The sequence below is a fragment of the Lonchura striata genome, chromosome 3 (assembly GCF_050655825.1).
Source record: "Lonchura striata isolate lonStrDom1 chromosome 3, ASM5065582v1, whole genome shotgun sequence".
Taxonomy (NCBI): domain Eukaryota; kingdom Metazoa; phylum Chordata; class Aves; order Passeriformes; family Estrildidae; genus Lonchura; species Lonchura striata.
The window spans coordinates 74,623,763-74,649,425 of record NC_140705.1 but is presented as its reverse complement, the minus strand read 5'-3'; the positions used below and the strand labels follow the sequence as shown (position 1 = coordinate 74,649,425).

The 25,663-nt window shown below is 41.7% G+C and overlaps 1 protein-coding gene across 1 annotated transcript; it reads right to left on the bottom strand.

The window, feature by feature from the left end:
* Positions 1-18,068: 18,068 nt before the first annotated feature.
* Positions 18,069-24,554, bottom strand: LOC146767948 (endogenous retrovirus group K member 6 Gag polyprotein-like). Its single transcript, XM_085575467.1, has 2 exons — positions 23,084-24,554; positions 18,069-21,361 (listed from the first exon to the last, which is right to left on the bottom strand). The coding sequence occupies exon 2, from the start codon at positions 20,966-20,968 to the stop codon at positions 19,718-19,720; it is 1,251 nt and encodes a 416-aa protein (XP_085431593.1). The 5' UTR covers positions 20,969-21,361; positions 23,084-24,554; the 3' UTR covers positions 18,069-19,717.
* Between the last annotated feature and the right edge of the window lie 1,109 nt (positions 24,555-25,663).

Below are 25,663 nucleotides of genomic sequence, written 5' to 3'. Positions count from 1 at the left end.
ATTGCAAGTCCAATTTATTTTTAGCTAGTAGTTACTTCTTTGCCTTACATTCTTTTTATAAAAGAAGTTATATTGAGGTGCAGTCACTGATACTCTTTTTAGTGTTAGTATTACTACAAAAAATAGGGTATGTATTTCTAATCATATAACTGCTTTAATTAAATGGAAGTGTACTTGGCATTTTTTAACACCAGACTTCCATAATATCTAAAAAAAATTTATAGTAATGAACAAAAGAAAAACAGAATAAAAAAAAATCCATTATTTAATGTTTCATTTTTAATCTTATTATAAGAATGAAACCAGAAAAAATCTAATTTGCACCCCATGAAGAAATTATCTAGATGTATTATTGCACAGGCAGGTATAGACACAGCTGTGCAATTCTTGTCTATAAACTTCTCCTTTGCAAACATGTGCAACTGCTAATGTGCCTATAAGCAAGTGACTGCACATTTCTCCATCTGTTTCCCAGCAAAATGAATTTCTGCTAATAGTACATGCTTTGCTAGTTTTGTAATCTCTATACAATTTTAATTTCCCTCACTTACACACAGTAAACACAATTACTGTCAACACATGTGAATTTGCCAGTATATGTTATGCATCTACCTTTAAATTCTCAGAAGAAAATTTTTCCTATAAATGTCTTTAATCTAAAAGCAAAAACTAATAAAATCTGAATACAAAAATAATGTTAAAAAAAGTTGTTGCTGTTAAATAAGCAAATCTAACCAGTAAACTTTTAAAATATAAGAACAATCCTGTGATACCAAAATAGCATGTGTTTAATCTGTTAGACACTGATGGAGACTGTTGGCATGATACTTAGAGTATGGCTATGGACATTTTCTTATTCCTTTCCTGTAGACTATGCAGTTATGAAGATATTAAATTTCAAAGAAATTTGCTGCCATGAGAATGTCTCTCTCCCACTGTTCCTTTGGCAAACCAGAAGTGGCAGAAAGAAAATAGCTTGCTGGCAGTATAAATGCAATCTTCACTTATAGAAGAATAATTTGGAACATTTGCTGCATGTAAAATACAGCACTTAAAGGCAAATCAATGATGAGCTGAATTATGTTCTTAATTGGACTGATTTAAACCAGCAGAATTTCTGATTGCTGTAATGAAGCTACTCCCTCTTCACACCAGTATGGCTGATTGCTGCAGTGGGTATTTAGGGTGCAAAATGTAGATAAAGTAGCAGTCAGTAGTCTCTGCATCAGCCCAACATTTCTCTTTGGGATAGGGCACATGGAAAGCTGGCTAGTTTTGATTATAAGACTTCATTTCCTAAGTCATGGCAAAGGATTAGAACATGGCTGCACTGCCTGGCAGCAGAGGGAAAAAAAGAAAAAAAAGAGTAATCATGCCAAAGTAAAGAGTAATTACTCACGACTTTTAGTTTCTAATGCAAGGCTCAGCTTCTGCAGCTGTCTCTTAAGCAGCCCTCTCTATTGTCAGAAAACCTGAATAAGCAACTGAGAGGAGCAGATTTTATCAGTTTCTACCATTTTACTAAGGATATGTTAAAAACCCAAATATACAATTAAAATGCCTCCAGAGGATATATTCATCCAAATGTTAATCTTAACTGTTATAGTGAAGAAACTGATGAAATCTAGATAAATAATGAAAGGACAGATAATTCCAGTACAATAACTTTTCTGATTCAAGAAGAATTTTCTTGTATTTTCTTTAGCCAGAAAAGTCGACATTTGAAAATTTATAATCTTCTTTCTCTCTTCCTTTCAGTCCATTCACTGCATGTGGCCAATCTCTTATTCCTCAGAAAATCCAACAGACTGCAGGAGTGCCAACACTTGGCCAGTACTTACAGAGAGGCAAAAACATGATCAGCTAGTGTGACAACAATCATAGACACAAAAATGATGGAAGAATTTTGTAAAACACAATGAAAAGGATCTCAGGCTTTCTATTACCCTGCCTTGAGGCAAGATTAACAATTTAGCAATCAGGCTACTTAGTGTAGTACCAACTTTCATGCACAAGGCTTAATGCATCAAAAGTGTGTGTAAAGGTCTGGGCTTTTGCTGAAATTTTTCAAGTTTAAGGCTAGGAAACCAAGTGAGCAGTTTTAAAAAGGTGTTTGATGGCAATACAATCCCAAAAGACCCAAAGGACAGGAATTGAATCAATACTGTGGTCAAAGCTGAAAAGAGGCAGTTCAGTTAAAAGTCACAGGAAAAGGTTAAGGGATAAAGGAACTGATTGTGAGAGATGAGAAGCATTCAATAATTTTGTCTTGCAGAAGGAAACTTGACAGATGCCTTGTTTGTAGCAGGTATAGAGTCCTGTATGTGGAGAGCATATGAAGCAGAAGAAGATAGTGTAGGAGAGAAGGCAATGACAGAAAAACAATGTCTGGTGACTGAGGTCAGCCAAGTGCAATTGAGAAAGAAGCTGCAGTAGCTCTGGTTTTAGCAACTGAATCAAAGACCAAGGAATTCTCAACTGTTCTTGCTTTCAGATTCAAACTTTCCATCTTTCACCAAACATTAGATTCAGCTCAAGGGCAGCAGAAAGTGATACAATGAAATTTGATATACTGTGATTTTATGCTTAAGACCTAACTGCTCAATTTCCCTTGAATTCTGTGGCTCTCAAACTATAAGGAATGGATAGGGTTTAGATTGAGTGTCTGCAAGGGAAACTAGATGCCATAGACAATGTTGCTGATAATGCTTGCTAGTGCTAAAACAACTCCTACTGCACACCCTGCTCTCCTGGGATGTGCTATCCCTCAGAACAGAATTTTATAAAATAGAAATTTGATCTATGTTGTATCTGACATTATTCCAATTACCTTGCCAAATTCCAAGCGTGAGTAAACACAGTGTTGACCTTTACCCTCACAGCTTCTGCTGGAATAGATTACTTCTTGTCCTACAAAGTATTTTATGAGGAAATGCATATTGAAAACAGTAGAAATTATAAGTTTTATATAGTATATATTAATAGCAGGAGAGATATAATTCTGACCTTAAAGTATTTTTTGAATACAAATATTCCCTCTAAATAGATAGTCAGACATTAAATTAAAAGCACTATAAAAATTTCAACTGAGCACAGGATCAAATTGAAATACTGGCCATATAGCAAATAACGTGGTGAACATGCTATGTACTCACTACTTAAGTTTTATTTGGATTTTAGTTTTCTATTTAACTATTATCTGGAGATTTCCTCCACAACTGAGTCGCACTGATAAAAAGCTGTCTACTGGATTTAAGGACAGTCATCCATTGCTGTTTATGCACAGTGCTTTAATTTTATGTGGATGTTTTATGGATTACAGAAACACAAATAACACTTGATTAAACAAATTCAAATAATATGGAGGGACAATGGATAAAGAGAGAGTTGAAATCAAATTCAACCTCAGCTTAATAAGGATATGACAGTGGAATCAGAAAGAGTTACTGCAATGTCTATAATGTAAGGATCAACTTTGAGACCACTTGGGTACAGATTTGTTTTCCACGTCACACCAGTGAAATATTCCCTGGGAGGATGGAGTGGGAGAGGAGTGGAGGGAGAAGCTAATATGTCAGCATTTCAGTTCACTCAGTTTCAAGCACTACCACCACTGCCATACCAATATGCTACATTCCAAAATTAGAGTGACTTTTGCTACTCTGTAGTGGTAAACTACTGAGAGAAATGGGGTCCCAGTGAGCACTGTGAAATTTGTCACATCTCCCAGGTCTCACACAGTAGTGTGTTAATAGTGTTCTTGATTGTTACTAACCCCCTCTACAAACTTAAAACTCCCTTATCCTACCCTACTGCCACTATCAATATGAACATATTAAGGAAGCTGCATGGACATAGGAAAGGTTAAAGCTGAAAGTACAGACAAGTGAGAGTAGTCAGTGCATTTGGGAAAAGAAGTGGAAATGGTCTAACTTTTGGTCACTTAAAAATTCAAGCACTGTAATGCTAAATGCAGGATAGCTCTGGTGTCCTCAACATAAGAAGGGTATGGAACTGTTGGAACAACTCCGGAGGAGACCATGAAGTTGGTAAGAGGATGAAGCACCTCCCCTACAAAGAGTCTGAGTAAGTGGGGTCTGTACAGCCTGGAGAAGAGAAGGTTGTGTGGAGACCTCACTGCAGCCTTCCAGAATCTGATCGGGGATGTAGGGAAGTTGGAGAGGGACTCTTCATCACATCAAACTAGAGAGACAAGGTGTAATGAGTATAGGCTGAGTGAGGGGAAATTTAGGCATCAGAACAGGATGCCCAGGGAAATTGAGGATGCTCCAACCCTGGCAGTGTTGGAGGCAAGGTTGGGTAAGGCCTTGAGCAACCTGGTCTAATGGGAGGTGTCCCTGCCCATCGCAGGAGGGTTTGGGACTAAGTGATCTTTATGGTCCATTCCTACCTCTGAGCATTCTATGATTCTACAAGAAAACGTGGTGATTTCCTACTCACATAGAGTTGTAATACGTGAGAAACATTTTTCTCCACACTGACACTAAGAGTTGTGCTGGCTGTGAGGCTCCAGAGGCAGGAGTAACTCTGATCACTGATGTAGTTATAGCCAAGTGCCACAGACATGCCCCCAACGAGATGCTTACTTGGGTTTGAATTTTTGGGATTCTTTTTTGTTAATATATATACAGTCTCCTACCCTGAGCCTCATCCCAGAGAGGAAATAATTGACATTCTCTTGCCAATGGTAGCCAATTTTCAAAAGTTTGAGTGAGGGAGAGAGAGGGTTTTGAAGCTGTCTTCAATTGTGGTGCTTGATCCAGTTGCTTCTGTTCAAAGAACTATAAAAAGAATAACCTAAGATGTTCCAGAATTTTTCCAGGCTAGACATTGCAATAAAAGGCAATTTCACAGGTAATAGAAATATCAGCCAGGGGATTTCAGAGCTATAGTATACATATTTCCTTCCCTCTCTATTTAGCTGCATAGAATAAACCTTTTGTCTCTTGAAACTCAGGGAGAAAGTATGAAATGTTCATAACCACTGGTAACAGTGGTTTAGAGAGCTGCTTACATAAAAAAATAAATAAAGGGGCAAATTATTAATCAAATCCTTTGGGGCAGCCTTGAATATTGCCTTCTTCAGATTTCAGGGCTGGTTGAACTTAAGAGCCGTTCTTTCCTTCGAACAGTGCTAGTGAAACTGCCTAAGGGTAGGGAAAAGGTTTTCACTTATTTTTACAATAGGGATTTAGAGGTGTTCCTGATGTGATGAAACTGCCAATTTTAGACAGAAGTGCCCTTAATCTGGCAAGAATTGTGCAAAATTTCTCTGCATGTAGCAGAAACCTAACACCTCTGTCCTGACCTCTTCAACACCCCTCTGACCCTGTTCTCAAGGCGTTCCTGAGGAGACAGCCAGCCATGATGTATTATGTGCCTTTGCAAAGGACCGGATTGATGTGACCACCAAAGGAATGTTTCCTTTGCTGGAAGAACTGTGTTTCACAAGAGATTTTGTGTTCTTTTTCAAGTCATTTTTCAGGCATTATTATCATCATTAGTATTTAATGAATGTTCTACATGTTCAAATATGCACCATATTTATAACTTTCTGGCTGAGGTTATTTTGAATTCTTTGAATTTTCTGTAATATTTCATCTATTCATTACAAAAAGGCAGATGCAGGTTCCTTATGTCTAATATGTACAGGAAAATCCTTAAGTTTTTTCCCCAGAGCAAAAGATTCTTCATTCAGGAGATAAAACACAGGTAGAAAAGTCTGTTTGTTCAGTCTGTCAAAAACTTGTAAAATATGCTAGAAACTATATTACTCTTACATTATGATATATGCCACTGCCATTACTCTGGAGAAGCCGACTCATGAGACTCACTCTGTTCCATTCTTCCACATAAACATCTGGAAATTTAAGTAACTAAACTTTTTCAAATGAATTCTTAAACAGAAGTTTTCAGGGTTTCTTTATGCAAAACAAAGTACCAAAAAAAGAGCACAAACTCAATTTTCATCTGTGTGTACATTAAGGATTAGCACACGGCATACTCCACCCTCATCTGGCTGACACACCAGTGCTTTGATTCTCAGTTTACATTAGATATAGCTAGAATTGAAGGTGGGGCTGCAAATCTGACCCCAGGAGCACAGATCTTTTTTCTTGTGCTTTTCTAGCGTTGAAATTTGAGCAACTCTATATATTTTTCCTTTAATTTTACATACACAAAATTTTGTGCTTAAAGGAATAAAAGAAGCTTGTGCAATTAAGGTGTGTATGAGGGGATACTTTCCATCAGTACTAAAGATCAGGCTCATAAATATCATGGCAAAGATGGCATCCTTCAGCCAATTTGTAAGTCATTGCAGATGGTTTGATTTAGAGTCCTCCAGAGGAAGACTTTAAAGACTTACAGGGAGATTCTGGCTCCTTGTAAAAAGGGCATGTGAACAAACTGAAGGAAGTGGAATACACTGACCTCCACAAATATCCATTCCTATTCAAGAACAACAAAAAAAGGAATTATGACAACCATTCTCTGAAGATACCAGCTGAGCATTAAGAAGAATTAATGCCTGACTTTATTTTTTTGACAACGAATCTATAAATCTCAAAGAGGAAAGGAAACCCATAAGTACGAAAAAAAGATGTCAGCAGAGTAATATTCCCAAAATTGCCCTGTTGCTGGAATGTGGTCTGTCAGGTGGAATACTGCATGTTAGCATTATATTTTTGTGCACTAAGTAAGATTTCTAGGTGCCATATAGAAAAAAACAGGCACAAAGCCTTTCAATTTCCTCTGTTGCAGCTTTTTCCCCAACTCAACCAGATAAATGGCCATAAGTAGAAATGGTCATAAACTGGAAGTGATGGCATATGAATATTTCAGTGAGAGCTGATTGGAAGAGGACGTTTTCCTTCTAAAAATGTTCATACCTCTAGGTCAATTTGGAACAACACTTTTTTTTTTTTTTTTTTTTTTTTTTTTTTTTTTTGCATACCACATTAGACATTGTGGTTTTCATTATATTTTTCACTGAAACTGGAAACAGCTGCTGTCTGATGTCAGCTGGTATATGTGGTAGTAGTGTGGGTGGAGAAAGAGATTTCCCTCACAAGAAAGACACAACTATGGAAAGTATGAGGTTATGGAAAAGTGTTAGCAGGTGATATAAAACATTTACATAAAGAACATAGATCCAAAGTGCCTCTGGATGATTGCAGTTGTCGCATCTTTAAAGTACAAGGGTTAGATAACCACAACAGTGATTAGCAGAGCCAAAGAATCGATTTTCTTTGAAATTATAATCCCCAGGGAAGGATGCTTGGCAAACATTCTTTTGGGCTGTGACAACCAACACTTGCCCCTCTGATATATTCCAAAGCCACTGTGTAGAATAGGAGAATAAAAGCAGCAAGGGCCTAGCTGTCCATTACTCCCTTGTAATTATACCTTTGGCTTTTTCATTTCTCTTCTCAAACCAGGAATATTTTTAGAAGTGACGTTTAGTTATTTTGAAGTATTTTTGAGCACAGCACCACAACACAAGATTTTCTTGAGTTAGTTAATCCTATATAATGTTTATTCAGAAGCTTCCTGAAATTCATAAGTGGAAGTTCACCAATCTAAGCAGAAGCAGACAACTATGCCTTCCAAACATCTAATCCTACTCCACATGTGCAAGTACACTGCTCACCCTTGCTCCAACTACAAGAAGCTCTAAGTGACAGTGCAGTAAGAGCAAAGAAAGGGTGGCGTTTTTTCACATAATGTTTAATTATTCTGTGGAACTGTTGCAAAGGTCATATGAGTTCAAAGTTGACCAAACTAATGAAAGAAAAATATGTCAAAAATCATCAATACAAAGGCTCCATCTACAAGGAGAAGGTTTGGAAGCCACAAGCTGTTGGGGCCTATAAGAGGGACTTGGGGAATACAAAGGAAAGGTATGACTACATTTATTTTTATACTCTTCACTACACATTCCTCCTTATGGTCGTATGTTATTTAACATAGACACAGGCTATATAGGAGTTAGTCCCTTTACAGTAAGCTCAGCATGCAAAAACTTTGACAACCTGGCAAAAACATGCTACCCAAAAAAGTCTGAAAACAGTAAATCTCATCTTCACTCCTGGGAAACTCGTGCTCGTCCCCGGAGGCTCGAGATGCAGAGAACTCAATGGCAGCTGCTGAAATGAAGGACTCCGCTGAAGTGTGGAGAAGAAAGAACGTAGACAAGCGCCTTGTGTTTGGGAGTCAGCAGCTGCTGGACTTTTGCGATTGCCTTCACTGTGCACTGAATGCCAAGAAGGCATGTGCACGTTAAAACAACGAGCTGGGCAAGAGCAGGAAGGGAGCACGGCCATCAGAGAGCATCTGGCATCTTGCCCTGGAAAGGGCAGTGTTTTTGGAGTGTGCAGTAAAATCGTGTTTCTGGACAAGGACGGCATAAGTGCGCTGCGCTCCTAAGCTATCTCCCTGCGAGACACACTGCCAAAGCTTTTCGCTATGATGCAGTCTAGTGCAGACGCACACTACGGCTCTCGGCTGCTGTCCGAAGCGAAGCGCCGGTGGCCGGCGTCTTTCGGCTGAAGCAGCGCTTCGGAGCGTACGGCTGCCGCTCCGCTGCTGTGTGCGCGAAGCAGCCGCTTCTCCTGCTCCCGGAGCCGGACAGAGCGGTGTCGTGTACGAGGGCGAGGAACGAAGCCGCAGAGCACCGGACTTGTGTGCACAGCCTACGGGCTGCTAGAGGATGGTGGCTGCAGCTCCCTAACCCATCAATTCACAGCTGGCGTGCTCTATGGAAGGTGTTCCAGGACAATTTTCCTGGGTTTTGAATTCGTGCTGATGCAGGCCCTTCTGGGAAATTCGTTCTCAGTCTGGCTGCTCCCTCTGAGCACAGATAAAGCTCCTGGAAAATAGAAAGGTATCTGCTATCAGCAGTAGACAGACATGGCAAGCTCATGAAGTAAAATTCATATATTAACAGGGAAATGTCCTCAAAACAGGAAAAGATGGAGTCACGATTTTGGGTTTGATCACAGAGTGGCCCACTGGAGAGACTGGCCTGCTTGCAAAAGTTGGATGAGTAGTCAGATTGCAGCTTTGAACACTCAAAAGATACTCAGAAATGGGCAGTGGATTCAGATACAGCATCAAATGGGTTTATGTTTTTCTACCAGTACTGTGTGCAGAATAAATGTGAAATAAATTCAGATCACCCCCATTACAGAGGAGAAAATAAATTAGTTTCCCCCACTGTGCATCTCATATCAAGATCACTTTGAGAACTGATAACTTCAAAGCTGAGAATGCAGCTGTTTGTAAACAGTTTCAGGCCCAGTTTGCTCAGTCTGTATTTCACATCATCTCAGTTTTTCACACAACATACACGTTCATACTACTTTAGGTAAATACTCCATCCAATCCCCTCCTGAAATTTTGTAACTCTTTTGGTTCCCTCATAAATTACACAGAAAATAACAGAAATTAAAAAAAAAAAAAAAAATCTGTTGTAAGTATTTGGCTATTGAAACACAGAGCAACCAGAAGATTTACACAATCCTCCAGATGTAATCTTGGTATGAAGATCATGGTAGTTTTATCCATGACAGAGCAGAATACAAAGAAATGGTGTCATGTGTAAGAGAAACCCATAAGCATTTAAACTGGTCATTGCCTAGCTTACTTCTTCTCCCATTACAGAGAAGGCTTTTCGCGGCTAAAATAGTATCTCCAAATAATCCAGATTCTTTCAGAGCATTTCTGCATCAGTTTACTGGTCCTCTTGTGATGATTCCACTCCTCCCATGTTGAGGGTTGGGACTGGATGATCTTTAAGGTCCCTTCCAACACATAACATTCTATTATTCTGGGATTCCATGTTGCTGAACTGTGGAGCTCTCCACAGTCATGGTTTCCTTTAGGATGGAAACTGAAGAGTGATGGAGTGGACAGGAAAAAGGAAACAATACCCCTCAGAAGGAAGGACAGGAAATCTGAAGTTGGTTTTGGAAGAGAAAATATAAAAAATCTGAGAATCTAAACACTATATTTTGACAGTATCAAATGAAAATTATCTTGACTGCAGACTCAGAGATCTTTGGCTCTGTCTACATTCTTAAACTTCTACATACATTTGAAGTCTAAAAAGAATGAATCCTGCAAGACTGAGTTTTCAAATTGCAAGAGGGAGCCTTGAAGCTGTCCAGATTCTGAAAAAGAATTGCTCGAGACCTTACTTGCTGCACCTTTAACATTGTCATTCCCAGAGCTATTCAGATAGTGTTCCAAAGCTGTGACTCAGAAAATGAGGCCTCCAGGGAGTTTTTCTCACCTAGTAAAAGCAGCCAAAATCCAGGTTTAGCACCAGAGCAGGCTTCTATTATAAGAGTGTTAGTGTAATGATGATCCCTCTGAGACACTCTAGGATGACATCTGTGATGATAAGAGCTCTCCCCAGTCAGTTTTCCTCTGTCTCTGTTCAGTGACCCTCAGAGAAACAACATGAAATCTGACAAACACATTCCAGGAACATTACTTATGGTACATTTTAGTGACTTCAGCTACAAATATTTCCTCCTGTTTTTCTCATTGTTGTAATCGTTGCATGACAAAATAGCTCTCAGTATTCACTGTCACAATTGATTTAACCTATCTGTTTTATACAAGTCAACCTATCTGCTTCTAATTTCATTTTGCTTTCAAAACAAGTTTATAGAATAGGCTAAGATGTTTTTTTTGTAATTTATAACAACTCCAGACAACCCATCTAGACTTCTATGTGTGGGAATCCAGAGCTTCCCTCTGGCTGCCCTGGAAGGTCTGGGACCCTGGCAGGGGGTCAGGAATCCCTCTGTACAGAGCCCCCAGAGACACTGTCTGTGATCTCTGTCCATGGAAAAGAGTTTTCAATCTTACAGGATGAATTACAAGCTCTGAGTGTTTGATATAAGTAATAATTAAGTGTGGCATGGGTGCAAAAGTAAAATTTTAGGATTCTAGATTAGGGGTCAAAGGGGACAAGATGGAGGAAATTGGGTGTGTCTTGTCCTTTTTCTTCTTCTTCATGCCCTCCATGTTTCACTGTAGTGTTGGCATTTTTCTATTGGTTTAGGCTGGGGACACGCTGTTCAACGTAGGTGACAGATATTGGCACATTATTGTAAATACAGCGCAGGTAGTTTCTGGTATATAATGTTTGTAACATCCCACTGAGGGCAGAGCTCCACACGCTGCCCTGCAGGACAGACCTGCGGCAGGGCAGCAGAACATGTTAGAGATAAGCAAGAATAAACAATCTTGAAAACAGCACAGATGAATTATGATTGCTTCTTCTTTGGCAACGGGGCAGAAAGACAGAGACTTTCTACAATCTCGGATTCATCAATACCACAGATTCTGACACGATGGATCTCAATCACTTGTAGCTATAATAAGATAAAATCTCTGAAGGAACCTTTGTCATGAGAGCATTGTGGCAGGCCAAACTGCATAGATGGAGGGGCTTCAGAGCAATACTTGGCAGAAAAAAAATCAGTGTATTGGAGACTTACAACTGTTCAGTTCAGTATAATAGGACTGAGTCCAAAAGAAAAAGGGGGTGCATTAATGATTTTGGAATTGGAAGGGGGGGGTCTGATTTCAGCTCATTTAATTTGTCAGGATTTCTGATTCTTTAATGGCAAGCTTTTCAGAATGGCAGATATAGCTTTTAAATGCATTTAAAAGCATTAAAATGCAGTGGAATGGAAGCACATTTTCTGAAGGGTACAATTTCTGCCAAAAGCAGAGAGAAGAAGCTATGTCATTTTTACCACATGATAGCTTTCTAAAGCTACCAAATTATCTTTGCAGCTACAAAAGTAACTCTATTCTCTTCCCTTCAGGGATTTGAAATATTAAGAGCCAGTTTAGTTGTCTTTTATTCCCCTGATTCTGTCTTTTCTAGCTTTTGTACTTTCCTTATTACTCTGCATGTCTCTGAGCACACTTTTTTCTGTACCATTTCCCAGCTACTGAATGCAAAACTTTGTAAGAAATCCCTAAAACTTTTATCCTGGGTAAACTAAATTACAGATTTAAGAGCAAAACAAAACCATATCTCAAGAGTTCTTTATCTTTACCAGAAGCATTTCAGGACAGCGTCCAAAATTCATAATGCAATTAAGATACTGTCTTCCGGCATTGGTGCAGTTGAGACTAATCCTCTTCAATGCTTTGACTCAATGATCAATATTTCTAATGGCTATCTTTATTGAAAACTTGGGGCTCCTTCTATCTGGACATGGATTCCTATCAGACAGTTTAAAGCCTTGGATTAACCTTCAAGCAATCAAAGCATTAACTCTTTTTGATTGTGAAAAGCTAACTTCCCCAGACATGAGTAAGTATATGGCTCTTGGAAGAGAGAAAAGTTTGGGCAAGGTTCACAATCAGTAACAAACTGCAGTGATCGTAACTCCAGGAGAGCCTTGCTCCCCATTCACATACTGCCTTTGGCCTGGCCAGACTGAAGCTGTTTGCATGTTCTTGTTTTGGTCTGAAACAAAAAGACATGAAGAGACCAACTGTGGAGAGCAAGAGCTTGTAGGAAATTGCATGTTTTAATTTCCTGTACCAGTATTCTGCAATTCAAAATGTTGATCGTTTATGTGCCTACATTTTCAAACGTAAATTAAATACATCAGTTGTGCCTGGAACTAGCTGACACAACTGAGACGTACCATTTATTTTCCTTAAATAAACCAAGCTTATTTTCCTCATTTTTTCTTTAAGTTTTTATATGGTCCTATATTGTATATTGTAAAAAAATGACATGATAAATGGATGCCTCTCCAGGGTGTTCCACTGCAAAGAATGCATCTGCCATTTGGTCATGAAAGAAGAAACAGCTTTTTGTTTCTTCACAAGCCAGATGCAAAAACATTGGATATTGAAACTGCAAATAGAGTAGGGACAAATGGTAGATATTTAGAGGTTGTGCTTTTCTCCTTTGAGGGAAGATTTTTTATTAAATTCTGAAATTTAAACTGAACATAAAAGTCTTTGAAGTACAGACACTGAGGCTGTCATTAAGTCAATCTCATTAGAGTTAAGGAGAGATTCCCTGCAATGCAAGCCCTTGGAATAACATTTTACCACTTCAGTCTGAAGCACAGACCTGTTTACATAAGCGAGTTGATCAGAAATAGTTTCTGGCCAAACAAATGTTCAAGAAGATTAATGGTGAACACATGTTGTATTTTGTTATCTAAAACAACACCCAAATTCTCAACTGAAATCTAGGTTATGTGATGACATAGAGTGTTGGTTAAGGGTATTTCCTGCTTTTGGAGTGTTAACTCTGTCCATTTTTATTGCCTTTTGGAGAATGCAGTTGGGCTCTTTGTAGAAGAATTTCACTCAATTACTATGGAAGGGATGAATTTTCTTTCCTGCTGTAGGGTAAAGACGTGTAGGCCTGAGAGGTGCCCCAAGTATGTACGTAGAGATCACAGAATTCTTTTATCCACAAGGACAACAATGAGATTACTAGCAAAAGCAGCTCCTCCCTCAATTCAAGCTATTCTATAGTGTTAGGATACCAGCGGAGCTTATGGCACAGCAAGAGGTTTGGTATTACCCTGGTTCACCAGAAATCACAGTTATGTGCTGCTGGTTCTAGGCGGTTGACTCCATTCTGCTGAATTGGTCTACAGCCTGGAGGCCTTATTAGAGCTCCTAGTGTTACTGAATAATTAAATAGAACTGATGTAGAAACAGTCCATGATGTACAACAGACCAGGCATGTTTACCTTTGTATTAAAGAGAAACTCAAGCCATTAAATCAATGAAGCTAAAGGAAGTTGAAACTAGCCATTAATATGGAACTGGACATCAGATGGATATCCTGGTAGACAACAAGTTGAACATATAGAGATGTGCTTTTGCAGCAAAGGTGGCTGCTGCTGCTGTGTAAGGGAAGGGCATGGCCAGTAACTTAAAGGAGGTGGTTCCCCACTCAGCCTGGTGAGGCCACCTGGAGTGCTGGGCCCAGTGCTGGGCTCCTCACTACAGGAGGGATGTGAGCATGTGAGTATACCTCAGCCAGTCCAGGGAAGCAGCACAAAAATCACAAATGGATTGGAGCATCTGACATAGTAGGAAAGGCTGAGGGCTGGGATTGTTTGACTTTGGTAAGAGTAGGAGTAGAGGGAATTCTTAATAGCATGGATGGAGACCTGATATAGTGGGTGTAAAGAAAATAGAGCCAGACTCTTCTCAGTGGTATCCAGTGGAAGGACAAGAGGCAATGAGCACAAACTGAAATGCAAGAGATTTTGTTTGAACACCAGAAAGCTATTTTTTTTTTAACTGAAGAATGATTCAGGATTTTCATAGGTTGCCCTGTGAGGTTGTGAGTCTCTGTCCTTGAAGATATTCAAACCCAGTTGAGTATTGTCCTGAGCAACCTGTTGCAGTTGAGCCTGCTTTGACCAGGGGGGTTAGATTACATAAACTCTAGAGATTTCTTTTCATCCTAACCATTCTGTAATTCTGCAATTACAGACTTAGCCATGCAAGTGAGTGTGATACACTGGGGATTCATTGTCCACGTCTCAGCTGCACTCAATACAGACAGCTGAGCATTCCAACTCCTATGCGAGTGAATATCACCTACAAATTTACTCCTCAGTGTGTCTCTGGCAGCTGCTTTCTACCTTACAGTTCTGTGTCCTATCTGTCAGAAGGAGAATCATGAAAATGCAAAAGCAAGAGCTAGAAGAGTGCTGGAACTCAAAATGTCTCTCAGACATTTTTAGAGGTTCCAGGCCTTGGTCAGGAGTATTTTAGACCTTGGCAGGCAGCTGGAAACAGCTGTGATTTTGAGTTTGAGCCATGGAATGAGTTACCAACTTTGAAGGTGGAACAAGCAGTCACAAAGGGTTAGATAGTACAGTAAAAGTAGTTACAAAACAGAGGGAAAATTTTTTTAGTATTGTACAGGGGGGTTTTAGCACCTGTACAAGGGGGTTTTTATTTTGCACATGGTTCTAAGTTCCAAGAAGTTCTAAGATGGAGGAAAGTGGGCTGATCCTGTTCTTCTTCCTTCTTCTTCCTTGCCTCCATGTTCTTGGTGATGTTGGCACTCACAGATTGGTTTAGAGTAGAAAAGCACTTTGTAATATAGGTAGTAGGTATTGGGGGAAAAGTATAAACATGTAATACATAATGTATCATATAAAAGATAGCAGCAGCCCTGGGCTGGGGGAGAGAAGAAGAAGACAGCAGACAGAGAGGATGTCAGGGTGTGTGTGTCTCTCTGCCTGGGCTGCTGACCAAACAGCCGCAACCCGAGAAGACAATCTTTTAGATAACTCACAAGAAACTGCCTTGAGGCCGAACAACAAGAGGCTGCGGGGCTTTTCTTTGGAAGCACGGGTTGGAGGAGAGACTTTACCGGCACACGAGACCCCAGACCAAACCTGGGGTTCCCACAGAAGAGGTTCTAGGATATGTACCCACATAACACAGACTGCAGCAGATTGTCCTACCTGGCATAAGAATGACCAAATACATCATTGTTGCTGGATCTATGGACCAAAGTCACATTTTCAATTCAGCACGTCAAAAACTCTGCCTGCACTGGTTCTGTCCATGACTGCATTACCTATTTCAGGTTACAGAGCTGCCAGCATTAGTGTTGCCTTTCTATTATGTATTGTTTCTCTTCAATGAAAACTGAAGAAATACTAGCCTTTGGCCCACACCAGCAACTTCAAACAACCTTGTCACACACCAGTTGGTGGACATCTCCCTTTTTTAGAGGGTAAACCAAAGTCAAAATATAATCCATGGCCTCCAGCTCATGGCTATGGGAGTTTCAAGGAGTGACAGCTAAATGTCACTCCCACAGGTTGCAGCTCTGTGCAAAAAAAGCCAACAGTGGGAATTGGGATGACAAAGGCTAAACCTGCTTTTGTCAGAGCAGCATAGGAAATGTATGGTATAGTGGAAAAAGAACCCAGGGGTGCCTGTTGCTGTATCTGATCTCCACTTTACATTTTGTTCAACAAGATGTCCATCCCTTGCCAACTAAGTTCTAAATGATTCATTTTGTTGCTGGATAGTCATATTTTGTGGGTAGCCACTAGTCAGTTTGAGTTATTCACTTTTACAAAATACTTCCTCTAGAAGGCACTGTAAACAGAATTAATTTTTAAATAGTTTGAGTTTTTTGAAAGCCATGAGCAATGGTTATTAATATTGGCACAGAACAAGTCACATACTGATGATTCAAGGGATAGAAACTGGAACATTTTGGACAGAACGGATGTTTTTATATTCACTTGCCTTATATCCAGACACTCTGGTGGTATAAGTGTTAATTATACCCAAGACAGCAAAGTGAGGAAGTCAGGTTCTAATACGTGTGGTAAAATAAATCTTTAGATGAAGCAAACCTTGTATATTCAAATAATTTCGTTTCCATTTCTCAGTTACAACATGCAATTTTGTCATGCATCTCTTCTGCATGACAGAGGAGGAGGAAGGAGTTTGTCTCATTGAAGGCAGTGGAAAGTGTGCTTGATATAGCATGCACAAATATGGACATGAAGTTGTGAGGCTGCACTGCTCACTGCCCTTACAGATGCAAAGAAGCATGCACTCAGATTCCCGAACAACCTACAGTGATGTTTTCACTTGAAATTTTTTTGCATTGAAGCTCATTCTTGTGATAAAAAATGGTCACTCCCCAGCCAGTTAGCTAAACAAGCCAAGAAAACTGGCCACTTGGTGATTGCAGCCTAGTTACTGCGAGCACAACTGCGCATTGTTCCGCTTCCCTAAAAAAATAAATTAAAAAATCTCCAAGGCTTGCCACTGTTTGGAAAGAATCTATAATTTTTTTGCACATATCTAGACTGGTTTACTGCTTTTCAGTGTGACGTCTTGTTATTGTATCAGCCAGCTGGTAACAGCCAGTATGTACTTTTTGACTGCTGCTGACCAAGGCAGACTCTGAGAAATCTTCAAAAGCCAAAGAATTTGCCAGTAACTGAGTCACTTTAAGCAGCCTACCATGAATTTGTAGCATGCCATACAATCAATTTTTGAGTCACCATCTGAAAACAGCCTTGATGAATAAGTACTTGACAAGAAAATGGATCTGAAATTTCCAGCTGGTCTTATGCCAGGATTCTGCCATGCTCCCTTTGTCTCCAAAGTCAAGACACTTGAAGGGATCTCAGTATAAATGACTATTAAATATATCCTAATATCGCGTTCAATAAGGGGCTGCACAAGGGCTTTGACAATGCCACCTTCTGTGGAGACACACAGAATCTGATGCAACAAGACACACAAACACACACACACAGAGACACACACACACACACACACACACACACACACACACACACACACATTGCCAGGGACTGCATAGAAATGAGGAATTGCTTGGGTGTCCGGAGCCATGAGGGTAATACCCACCTCTCTCTTGTTGCAGTCTGACCAAGGACAACATGCCTAAAACACTCGCAGATCTTAAGGGAAAGAGAAATTATTGGTGTTTAATTCACCACTAGGTGTCACGATGTCTTCATTTTTAACCAGACTACTGAGTTTTTCTATGCCTACCAGAAAGAAAAAAGCTTAAGATGAAGGCAGGAAGCCAGTGTATTAGCCAGATACCTAGGCCCGCTCCAATCTAAATTCTTTTAGTAAAGTCAGGTTAGTAGATAGCACATTCAAAAGAAATAAAAATAGAGAAATCAGCCCCATCCCTTTTGCAGATTACTTCTATAATTACTTCTATACTTCACTACACCATAGTGAAACACCAAGAATGTTATGAATACAGATAATTGTAAAGTTCAGCATGCTTAATACATCACGGGATTCCTTTTTATATTTGTTTGTATTACCCTGCCAGGAATGAGCCCCAGATGCAGTAGAATGACAGGTAGATGAAAGTGAAAAAGGTTTTCCCACACTTACAATATGATTCTTAGAAGAGCTGATTATTTGAAAGTCCATCTGTGTTGTTACTGACAAATACTGTAATTTTTTGTGGCTTTGTTGACCAATAAATATACAGACACAAATCTATGTACATATTTTAATATACATTCATGGGAAAAACATGGGTCAGGAAGAGTTAATGCAACTACCCCTCCCATTGCCACGTACATTTCCTATGCTGCCATGCTCTCCAGGGATGTTTCACCACTTCCTGATCTGCTGGCTTTTCTATTGAAAAAGCTAGTTTCATGTTCTCCATTGAGCTGAGACTTTTATCTCCTTCCTTGCAAGCAGACAAATTCTCTTCAGGGTAAGGTTGGAACATATTGGATTTTCAAGTGTGTGTACTTGAGGCAGCCAGGAAAGGGGTGAGGAGCTCTCTCTCTCTCTCTCTCTCTCCCTCTCTCTCCACAGTTTCCACAATACCCTTCTAAACGGGATAAAAAAGAGTTGTGGCCTTGTCAGGAGAAGGACAAACAAATGGTTCATGAGTGCTTTGCCCCTTCTCTCTACATATTACATATCACATTTAATGCACAAGGGTCTGGGGTAGACATGAACCCACCAGCCCAGGAAGAGGCAGGAGACCTGATCCATCAGCCTAGATGCTTCTGGGCACTTTTAGGAATTTGGCAAGAAGAGTGGACTGAAGCAGCTGCCCAGTATGGGCAGATGTTTTTTCCTCTGACCCCTTGTAGAGTACACATTTACTGGATGATGTACAGCTTGTTCTCTGAGCCAAAGGAAAAATCCAAACATTGCTGGCTGCAGTCAGATTTTTTTTGACCTCTTAAGTAGCTTAACATGGTACTGGCCTTCTTTCCCATTTTAGGTCTTTCCCTTCCTAAACAGCAGAAGGGATTTAATGATACAGCTTCTCAGGTACCTACATAATGCCCTGAGCTGGATTTGTGATAATTGTCTTTATATTTTGTTCACTTTTTGAGACATCCTAGAGAAACAGGGAAATACAGAAGGGAACCTCACAAGTGACTTTTTCTCTTCTAGGTGCAAAGGGTGTTTTTATTGCAATGTGCTATGAGTTTCCATCTTCCTGTTCTTTAAGTTAGGAAATTGAGAATCAGCATTTGCACGAGAATTTAAGACTTTACAGTTTCCTGCATCCTTCAAAGTAAAGTCGCTGGGTGGTCTTGGCACTGAGCTCTCATATGGAGCCAGTAAAGGTGACTTTTAGAAGTGCAGAAACCAAGAGATCTGATTCACATTAAAAATATGTAATTAATCTACTCCATAAATTAAGATTGATTCATATTCCATATTTTGTGTGGAAGCAACACGAAACACTTCACCACTTAGGATTCAGTGGGCATTTTGGATATTTGTTTAAAAGGGAGGCTGTTCCACTTTTTACTTTTCTTTTCATAGTTGTCTCTTAATTTAATAACATTGCCTTAATATTTCCTTTGCTATTACAGAAATTCATATAAAATTTTCTTACTATTTTTCCAGTTCATTTGCCTTGGGCTTTTGACAATATCTTCTGTCTGTCTGCTTCACTTTTGTAAAATTGGAAAGTGTTATAGTAAAATCACAGAAAAGCAGGGGAATTCAACAGCAGGTGCTGGGACTAAGAATATTTTCCACCCATTCTCTAAATTAATGGAGTGTATTTCAAACTGCCATAGTCTTTAATCTATAGATTTAGTTCATTAATCACCATTCTTAACAAATACAGGGCAAACTGAATGTCATTATTAATTAATTAATTTATTTATTGCACCTGATAGGAAATGGGAATATAATGCCTCAATTTATTTTCTGACCCCTCATTTTCAGGTCCTGAAACAAAGCCCATGCCTCCTAGATTGAAGAACCTGCCATTTCTGCTCTTTTTCCCGTTTCCCGGAATAGGAAGAAGTTTCCCATCCACATCTGTCTGTGAGTGACACTCACTTGCGAGATGTTTCCCTCTCCTGCACCAAGGGCAAAGGTCTGGTGGCTTGTTGGGCTTTGAAAGTTGTGGGCAGTTCCTTTTAATATGTCCTTGTGCCCCACACCCAAAGCACCGTCTCTCTGCATTAGGGTTGCTCTTTGTATAATTTGCAAGAGCTTCCCTAACACGTTTTTCAATTTGATCCCCCAAGTGTTCCTCCATGATGGAAGCAACATGTTGTGGTGTCCCCACCTTGCTGCACGCCTCGATCATGTCTGCCAAAGTGGCCTGGTGTGGCATCATGCTGATGATCCGTCTGCACTCCGGATTGCCATTGGAGAACGCGAGGCTTTTGATCAGGTGTGGTTTTGCTCCCTCCTCGCTCACCTGCCGCTCCACCACCTGAGAAAGACGATCCACGAATGAAGAAAACGGCTCTGCAGGACCTTGTTTGATCTCGGTGTAGATTGTGTCCTGGACCCCCGCTGGAGCAATTTGAAGAATCGCCCTCCGTGCTGCCTCTTTGATGTCGCTGAGCACGTGACGCGGGAGCCTCACCGCCTGTTGAGTTGGATCGTCCTCAGGAGGATCACCAGCAAGCTGCGCCATGGTGAGGTTCGCATTCGGCCCGCCCTGATATCTGGCTCTCAGCTCCTCCAGGGATCTCCTCCATGCCTTCTGCCACACGAGAACTTGGGTGTCTGTAAGAACTGATGTCGCAAGATATTTAAGATCATACGGTGTTAAATCATACATTCCAAAAATACTTTTTAACATTTGCTTGAAATATGGTGATGACAACCCATTGTCCCGAATGGCCTTAGCTAAATCTTTGATTGCTCCACGGTCCAGGCGTTCCCATCTCGGGTTTTGGCCCTGAGCGTCATAGTTCACTGGCATCATTATATTTCCCGAGCCCTGCAATAAACCTTTCTCTTTCTCCAACTCTGCTCGAATGTCCTGCCAGTCCACTTTTGCGCTCTGCAAAGCTGTAAATTCAGTGGGTACTTGCCTGTAGAGTGGAGTCATCTGTTGTGGCTGCAGTTCTGGTGCAGCAGCACTCACCGATACCAATGGCATCTGCAGCATCTGTGAAGATGAAGGCTGGAAGCCTCTGGAGAAAAGTGAAGCATCTGCTGTGGAGGAGAACACACGACTGCCTTGCGTTATTTGGAAAATTTTTGGAAGATGAACCAACAGTTCTGGCTGTGACTCCAAGGCTGTGCTTAAATATCGTAAAAGAAATTCAACAACCCCCTTTGATATTAAAATTGACTCTCCCTGCCCCGAAAGTTTGGCAGACCTTGATTTTGGAATTGTCCAAGCTGGGACACCCTCCGAAGCGGTGATGCGTATCGTTTCCTCCCGTTGCTGCGCCTCAGCAGAAGTGTCCTGAGTCCCGCACTGTTCCGGTGTCAGTGGAGGTTCCTGCTGCCGTGCAGATGTGACTTTTTTCACCCTGGATTTTTTTCTTATAAGAAACTGGAAAAAAGTCCTGCAATGTTACAGTCCCACCACTGGGTGGCGCAGTGCCTCGACCGGACAAGTTCTGCGAAGCCTGTTGCAATGTTGTGGTTCCGCCGCTAGATGGCGCTGCCGCCTGACCAGCTGAGGTCGGAACCGCACTCTGCTCTTCAATCTGCACTTCTGACAAACATTTTAACACCTCTTCTGTCAACTGATTTACATTTGCAAATCCCGCACTAATTCCCGATAAACCTTTGAGCATTTCTCCTAACAACTGATTCACGTTTGCAATCCCTGCAGTTGATGAAACTGACTCTTGTTGTAACAACTGTTCTAATTCGGTCATGTCAGAAGCAGACAGGGATTGGCCGTGGGCTTGGGCCGTCTGTTGCCATGGGAACGATGATGGAACCGTGCCCTGAGGAATGTTTACCTCCTGGCCACGCCCCATCCCTGCCTGCGTCATCTCAGGGGAGTGAACGCTCCTGCTCCGACCCTGGCTATGCTTTGGCCTCGCTCCGCCCCGCACCGCCTCCGAATCAGAGCCACTGCCGTCCCCCCCAAGGCTGACGCAATCACCTTCCTGTTCCCATTCCAACCCTGATGTTTCCGTCTCACTTTGCCCGTCTCCTGGCTCCATGCCAGCACCCACAGCCTGCGCGCGCCGCCTCCGCCCCCTGTGTGCCCGTCCCGCGCGTTCGAAATGTGTGAGAAATCCCCTCCACCCGTGGCTGTCGGGTTTTGCTCGACCTTCGCGCGCATGCCCGCCGCCTGAGCTGCAGCGAGGAACGCCTCCCGCTGTCCCTCTGCCGCTTCCTCAGCAGCCCTGGCTGCCGCGGTCAGGGAGCTAAGTTCCCACGCCCTTTGGGCGGCCGCTTCTGCGGCCTCACGGATTCTCGACATTGAATGCGTCACCGGGCGCTCCGAGCGTACCACCGTCGCACTCGCACCCCCCGCTTTCGCCCCGATCCGTCCCGCCCCCGCCGCTCTCGCCGGCCTCGCCTTCTGCGCGGGCTGTTTTGAACTCCCAGCCTGCGCAGATGTGGAGGCGCTTTCCTCTCCCTCCTCCCCCTGCTCTGCACTCACGTTCGCACCTTCCCCCACCGGAGCTGCTGCCGCCGCCGCCGCCCCCCCCCCACCGTGGGTTTGGACTTGGGCAATGCCTTCCTCCCACTGAGGGTCGCGGCTGTGCCTGGCTCGCCCGCCTCCGTCTGGGGAATTTCTGCGTCGGAGGAGCTTAGGGACTCTTGGGAAACTGAGGAACAGTGAGAACCCGGGGACACGGGACGCGATGGGGTATCATCTCCCTGATTTTCCACAGAAAGCAATCCTGCCTTTCCTGTGTCTGTGGTGAGAGGATCTGTCCCAAGCTGCTGGCCGGACTGTCCCCCCTCCTGTTTGTCACCAGGAGCCGTAGCTGCCTGGCTTGAGCTGCCGCGTTGTGAGAGTGACTCTAAAACTGTTCTTGCTGAAGATAAAAGTTTTGCGGCAAGCTTATTATTTTTTATAGCCTGATAATATAATTGCTTGTTAATTTCCTGCCAAAAATTTGGCTCATACAATAAATCTGGATCTGAGTGTGGGAAGTTACACCGCACCCATAATAATAAATCTTTCAACTCCTTTTGAGCAATCTCTACCGGATGGGCAGAGATGATGCCCTGGAAAGCAGATACTATTTCTTTTTCCTCTTGGGAGAATTCCCCCCCCCATGTTCTTAATTTTGACCGTTCTCACCAAAAGCTGTGTCGGCTCGAGGTCAGTCCGGAGATGGCACTGATCACCGTCCAGCAGGTCACAGGTGAGAGATCCCGGGCGCGCTTCTGGGTTGTCTCCTCCCTGGAAAGTCCCCGAGACGAGTTGTTTCGGTGAAGGTCAGGTTCTTATCTCGAGCTGTCCGCTCCCTCTCGTCTTGGAATTTGCGGCGAGTGTGTGCTCTGCTCTTCTCTCTTTTTTTTTTTTTTTTCTCCGCTGATGCAGGTTGGAGGTTGTTTGATGTTTCTTTTTGGTCTTCTTGCTGGTGCCCACCCACAGGGACGCCAGTTGTGAGAACCCCGGGTTTGGCTGGGGTTCTCGTGTGGTGGTAGAGCTTCTCCTCCAACCCGTGTTCCCAAAGGAAAACTCCGCAGTCTCTTCTTGTTCGGTCTCAAGATGTTTTATTGCTAGTTATCTAACAGATTAAGTTCTCGGGCTGCGGCCCTTTGGTCAGCGGCCCAGGCAGAGAGGCACACACTCCTGACACCCTGACTGTCCGGTGTCTTCTTCTCCTCTCTCCCCGCCCAGGGCTGCTGCTATCTTTTATAAGATATATTACGTATAACATGTTTACAATTATTCCCCAATACCTATTACCTACGTTACCAAGTGTTTTTCTATTCTAAACCAATCTGTGAGTGCCAACATCACCAAGAACATGGAGGTAAGGAAGAAGAAAGAAGAAGGGTGGGTTCAGCCCACTTTCCTCCATCTTAGAACTTCTGACCCCCATGTACAAAGTAAAAACCCCCCTGTACATGCACTAAAACCCCCCTGTACACTACCAAAAGATATTTCCCTCTACTTTGTGACTACATTTACTATACTATCTAGCACTTTGTGACTGCTTGTTCCACCTTCAAAGTTGGTAATTCATTCCATGGTTCAAACTCGAAATCACAGCTAAATCCAGCTGCCTGCTGGGGTCCAGACTGCGTCTGACCACGGCCTGGAACCTCTAAAAATGTTTGAGAAACATTCTGAGTTCCCACAATTTCTATAGCTGTATGCTCCTTCTCTTCCAAATCTCTTCTAGCTATGTCTTCTCTTGTGCGGATGGGTTGTTTCTGGTTCAGTAAATACTTGTTGACTTGCATAAGGACAAATTATTTTGGAGCATTTTTGCCCTACAGGAAGTAATGCCTATCTAGTGAGAATAGAATGGAAACACCCTCAGGATATCCAGATGCTTTGCTTTAGCCAATTATATGTGAACATCAAGTGTCATCTGAACAAAAGAGGTACATAATTTTTTCAAGAATTTCACATAAACTAGATTACACACTGAGGAGGAAATGTTAGAAATTTCCTAATGTTCCTACAGAAACATTATTAACACTACCAATTGTTTTGATCTCCAATACAAAATCCTACCAATGCCAGTTTGCAAATTGTACTCAAACTGTAGTAGAAGGCTGTCATGGGAATTACCAGAGACCTCAGATTAAACTCTTGAACAGCAGATCTAGGAGTTGATTAATCTTGCCAAATCAGAAGCTCTTCTGAGCATATGCAGAAACTTGGGTTTGGTGCCCAGGAGATCCCTTCTTGTCAAGGCTAGAGGATGTGAGTGCTTAACAGAGTCAGTTTTCCACACCTGGACTTGGCATCTAAACTCTATTTAAATCCCACTTCAGAACTAAGAAAGGACATTATATACTTGGTCTGCACTCTTCTCTTTTTTGCTGTTGGAAAACAGGGAAACTGTTTCACAGTGCTCCTCGAGATATACTGCTAGTACCCGCTTTAGGAAAGGTAGGGATTGTTACCTGTGAGCAGAGATCACACATCAGTGAAGGAAGGGGAGCTGTTCTAGGGACTATGAAGTACTTGTACACTGTGACAAAGGGGACAATGAGAAGGACCTCAGACTTACATGGATCTGCTCTTATCTTCTTCTCACACATAACAACCTGAACTTGAGGAGTTGAACTTGAAGAGGAGTAGACAAACACCTAGAGGGCAAATAGAAGGTTTCCTTGTATCCTTAAAGATAGACCAGTGATGATTCTGAATGAGAATTTTGACTGCTTAGGAGCAAATTTGCTTTAAAGTAGGAGGTACACAAACATAGAAAGACCATTTTATAGACAGAAGTCCTTGAAAAGCTATACCTTAAAACAACAGACTGTAGGAGATGAGAAGCTGTAGTATTTTCATTAGACACAGAGGGATCTGAAATACTGTGAGATCAAATGACAAAGAGAGAAACATAAGAACATGGCATGGATAAACTGAGTGGAACAGCAGTCCCTGGAGACTTTGAGTAGGCAGCTGGACTGCTCTTATCTTGCAAACTTATTCAAGTGCTGATTGGAGATGTGTGCATCTCTTCATGAGATGCCTGCAAACTAGGACATCACTCTGGCTTGTGGAAATTTAATGAACAATATTCTCTTGTTGTTGTGTAATGGTTTTTGGCAGATGAACCAACATATAACCCATGGATATGGTTAATTACAATGACTCTGAAAAAATGAAAACTAGTCAGGATTGAATTGCTAGAACACTGCAATCTGTAACATGGTGAAATCAGAAAATGTCTTTAGGAAGCAAAAAAAT

What these genes read in the sequence shown, in the direction of transcription:
- LOC146767948 (XM_085575467.1), bottom strand. Translation starts at nt 20,968, where the DNA reads ATGCTGCAGATGCCATTGGTATCGGTGAGTGCTGCTGCACCAGAACTG.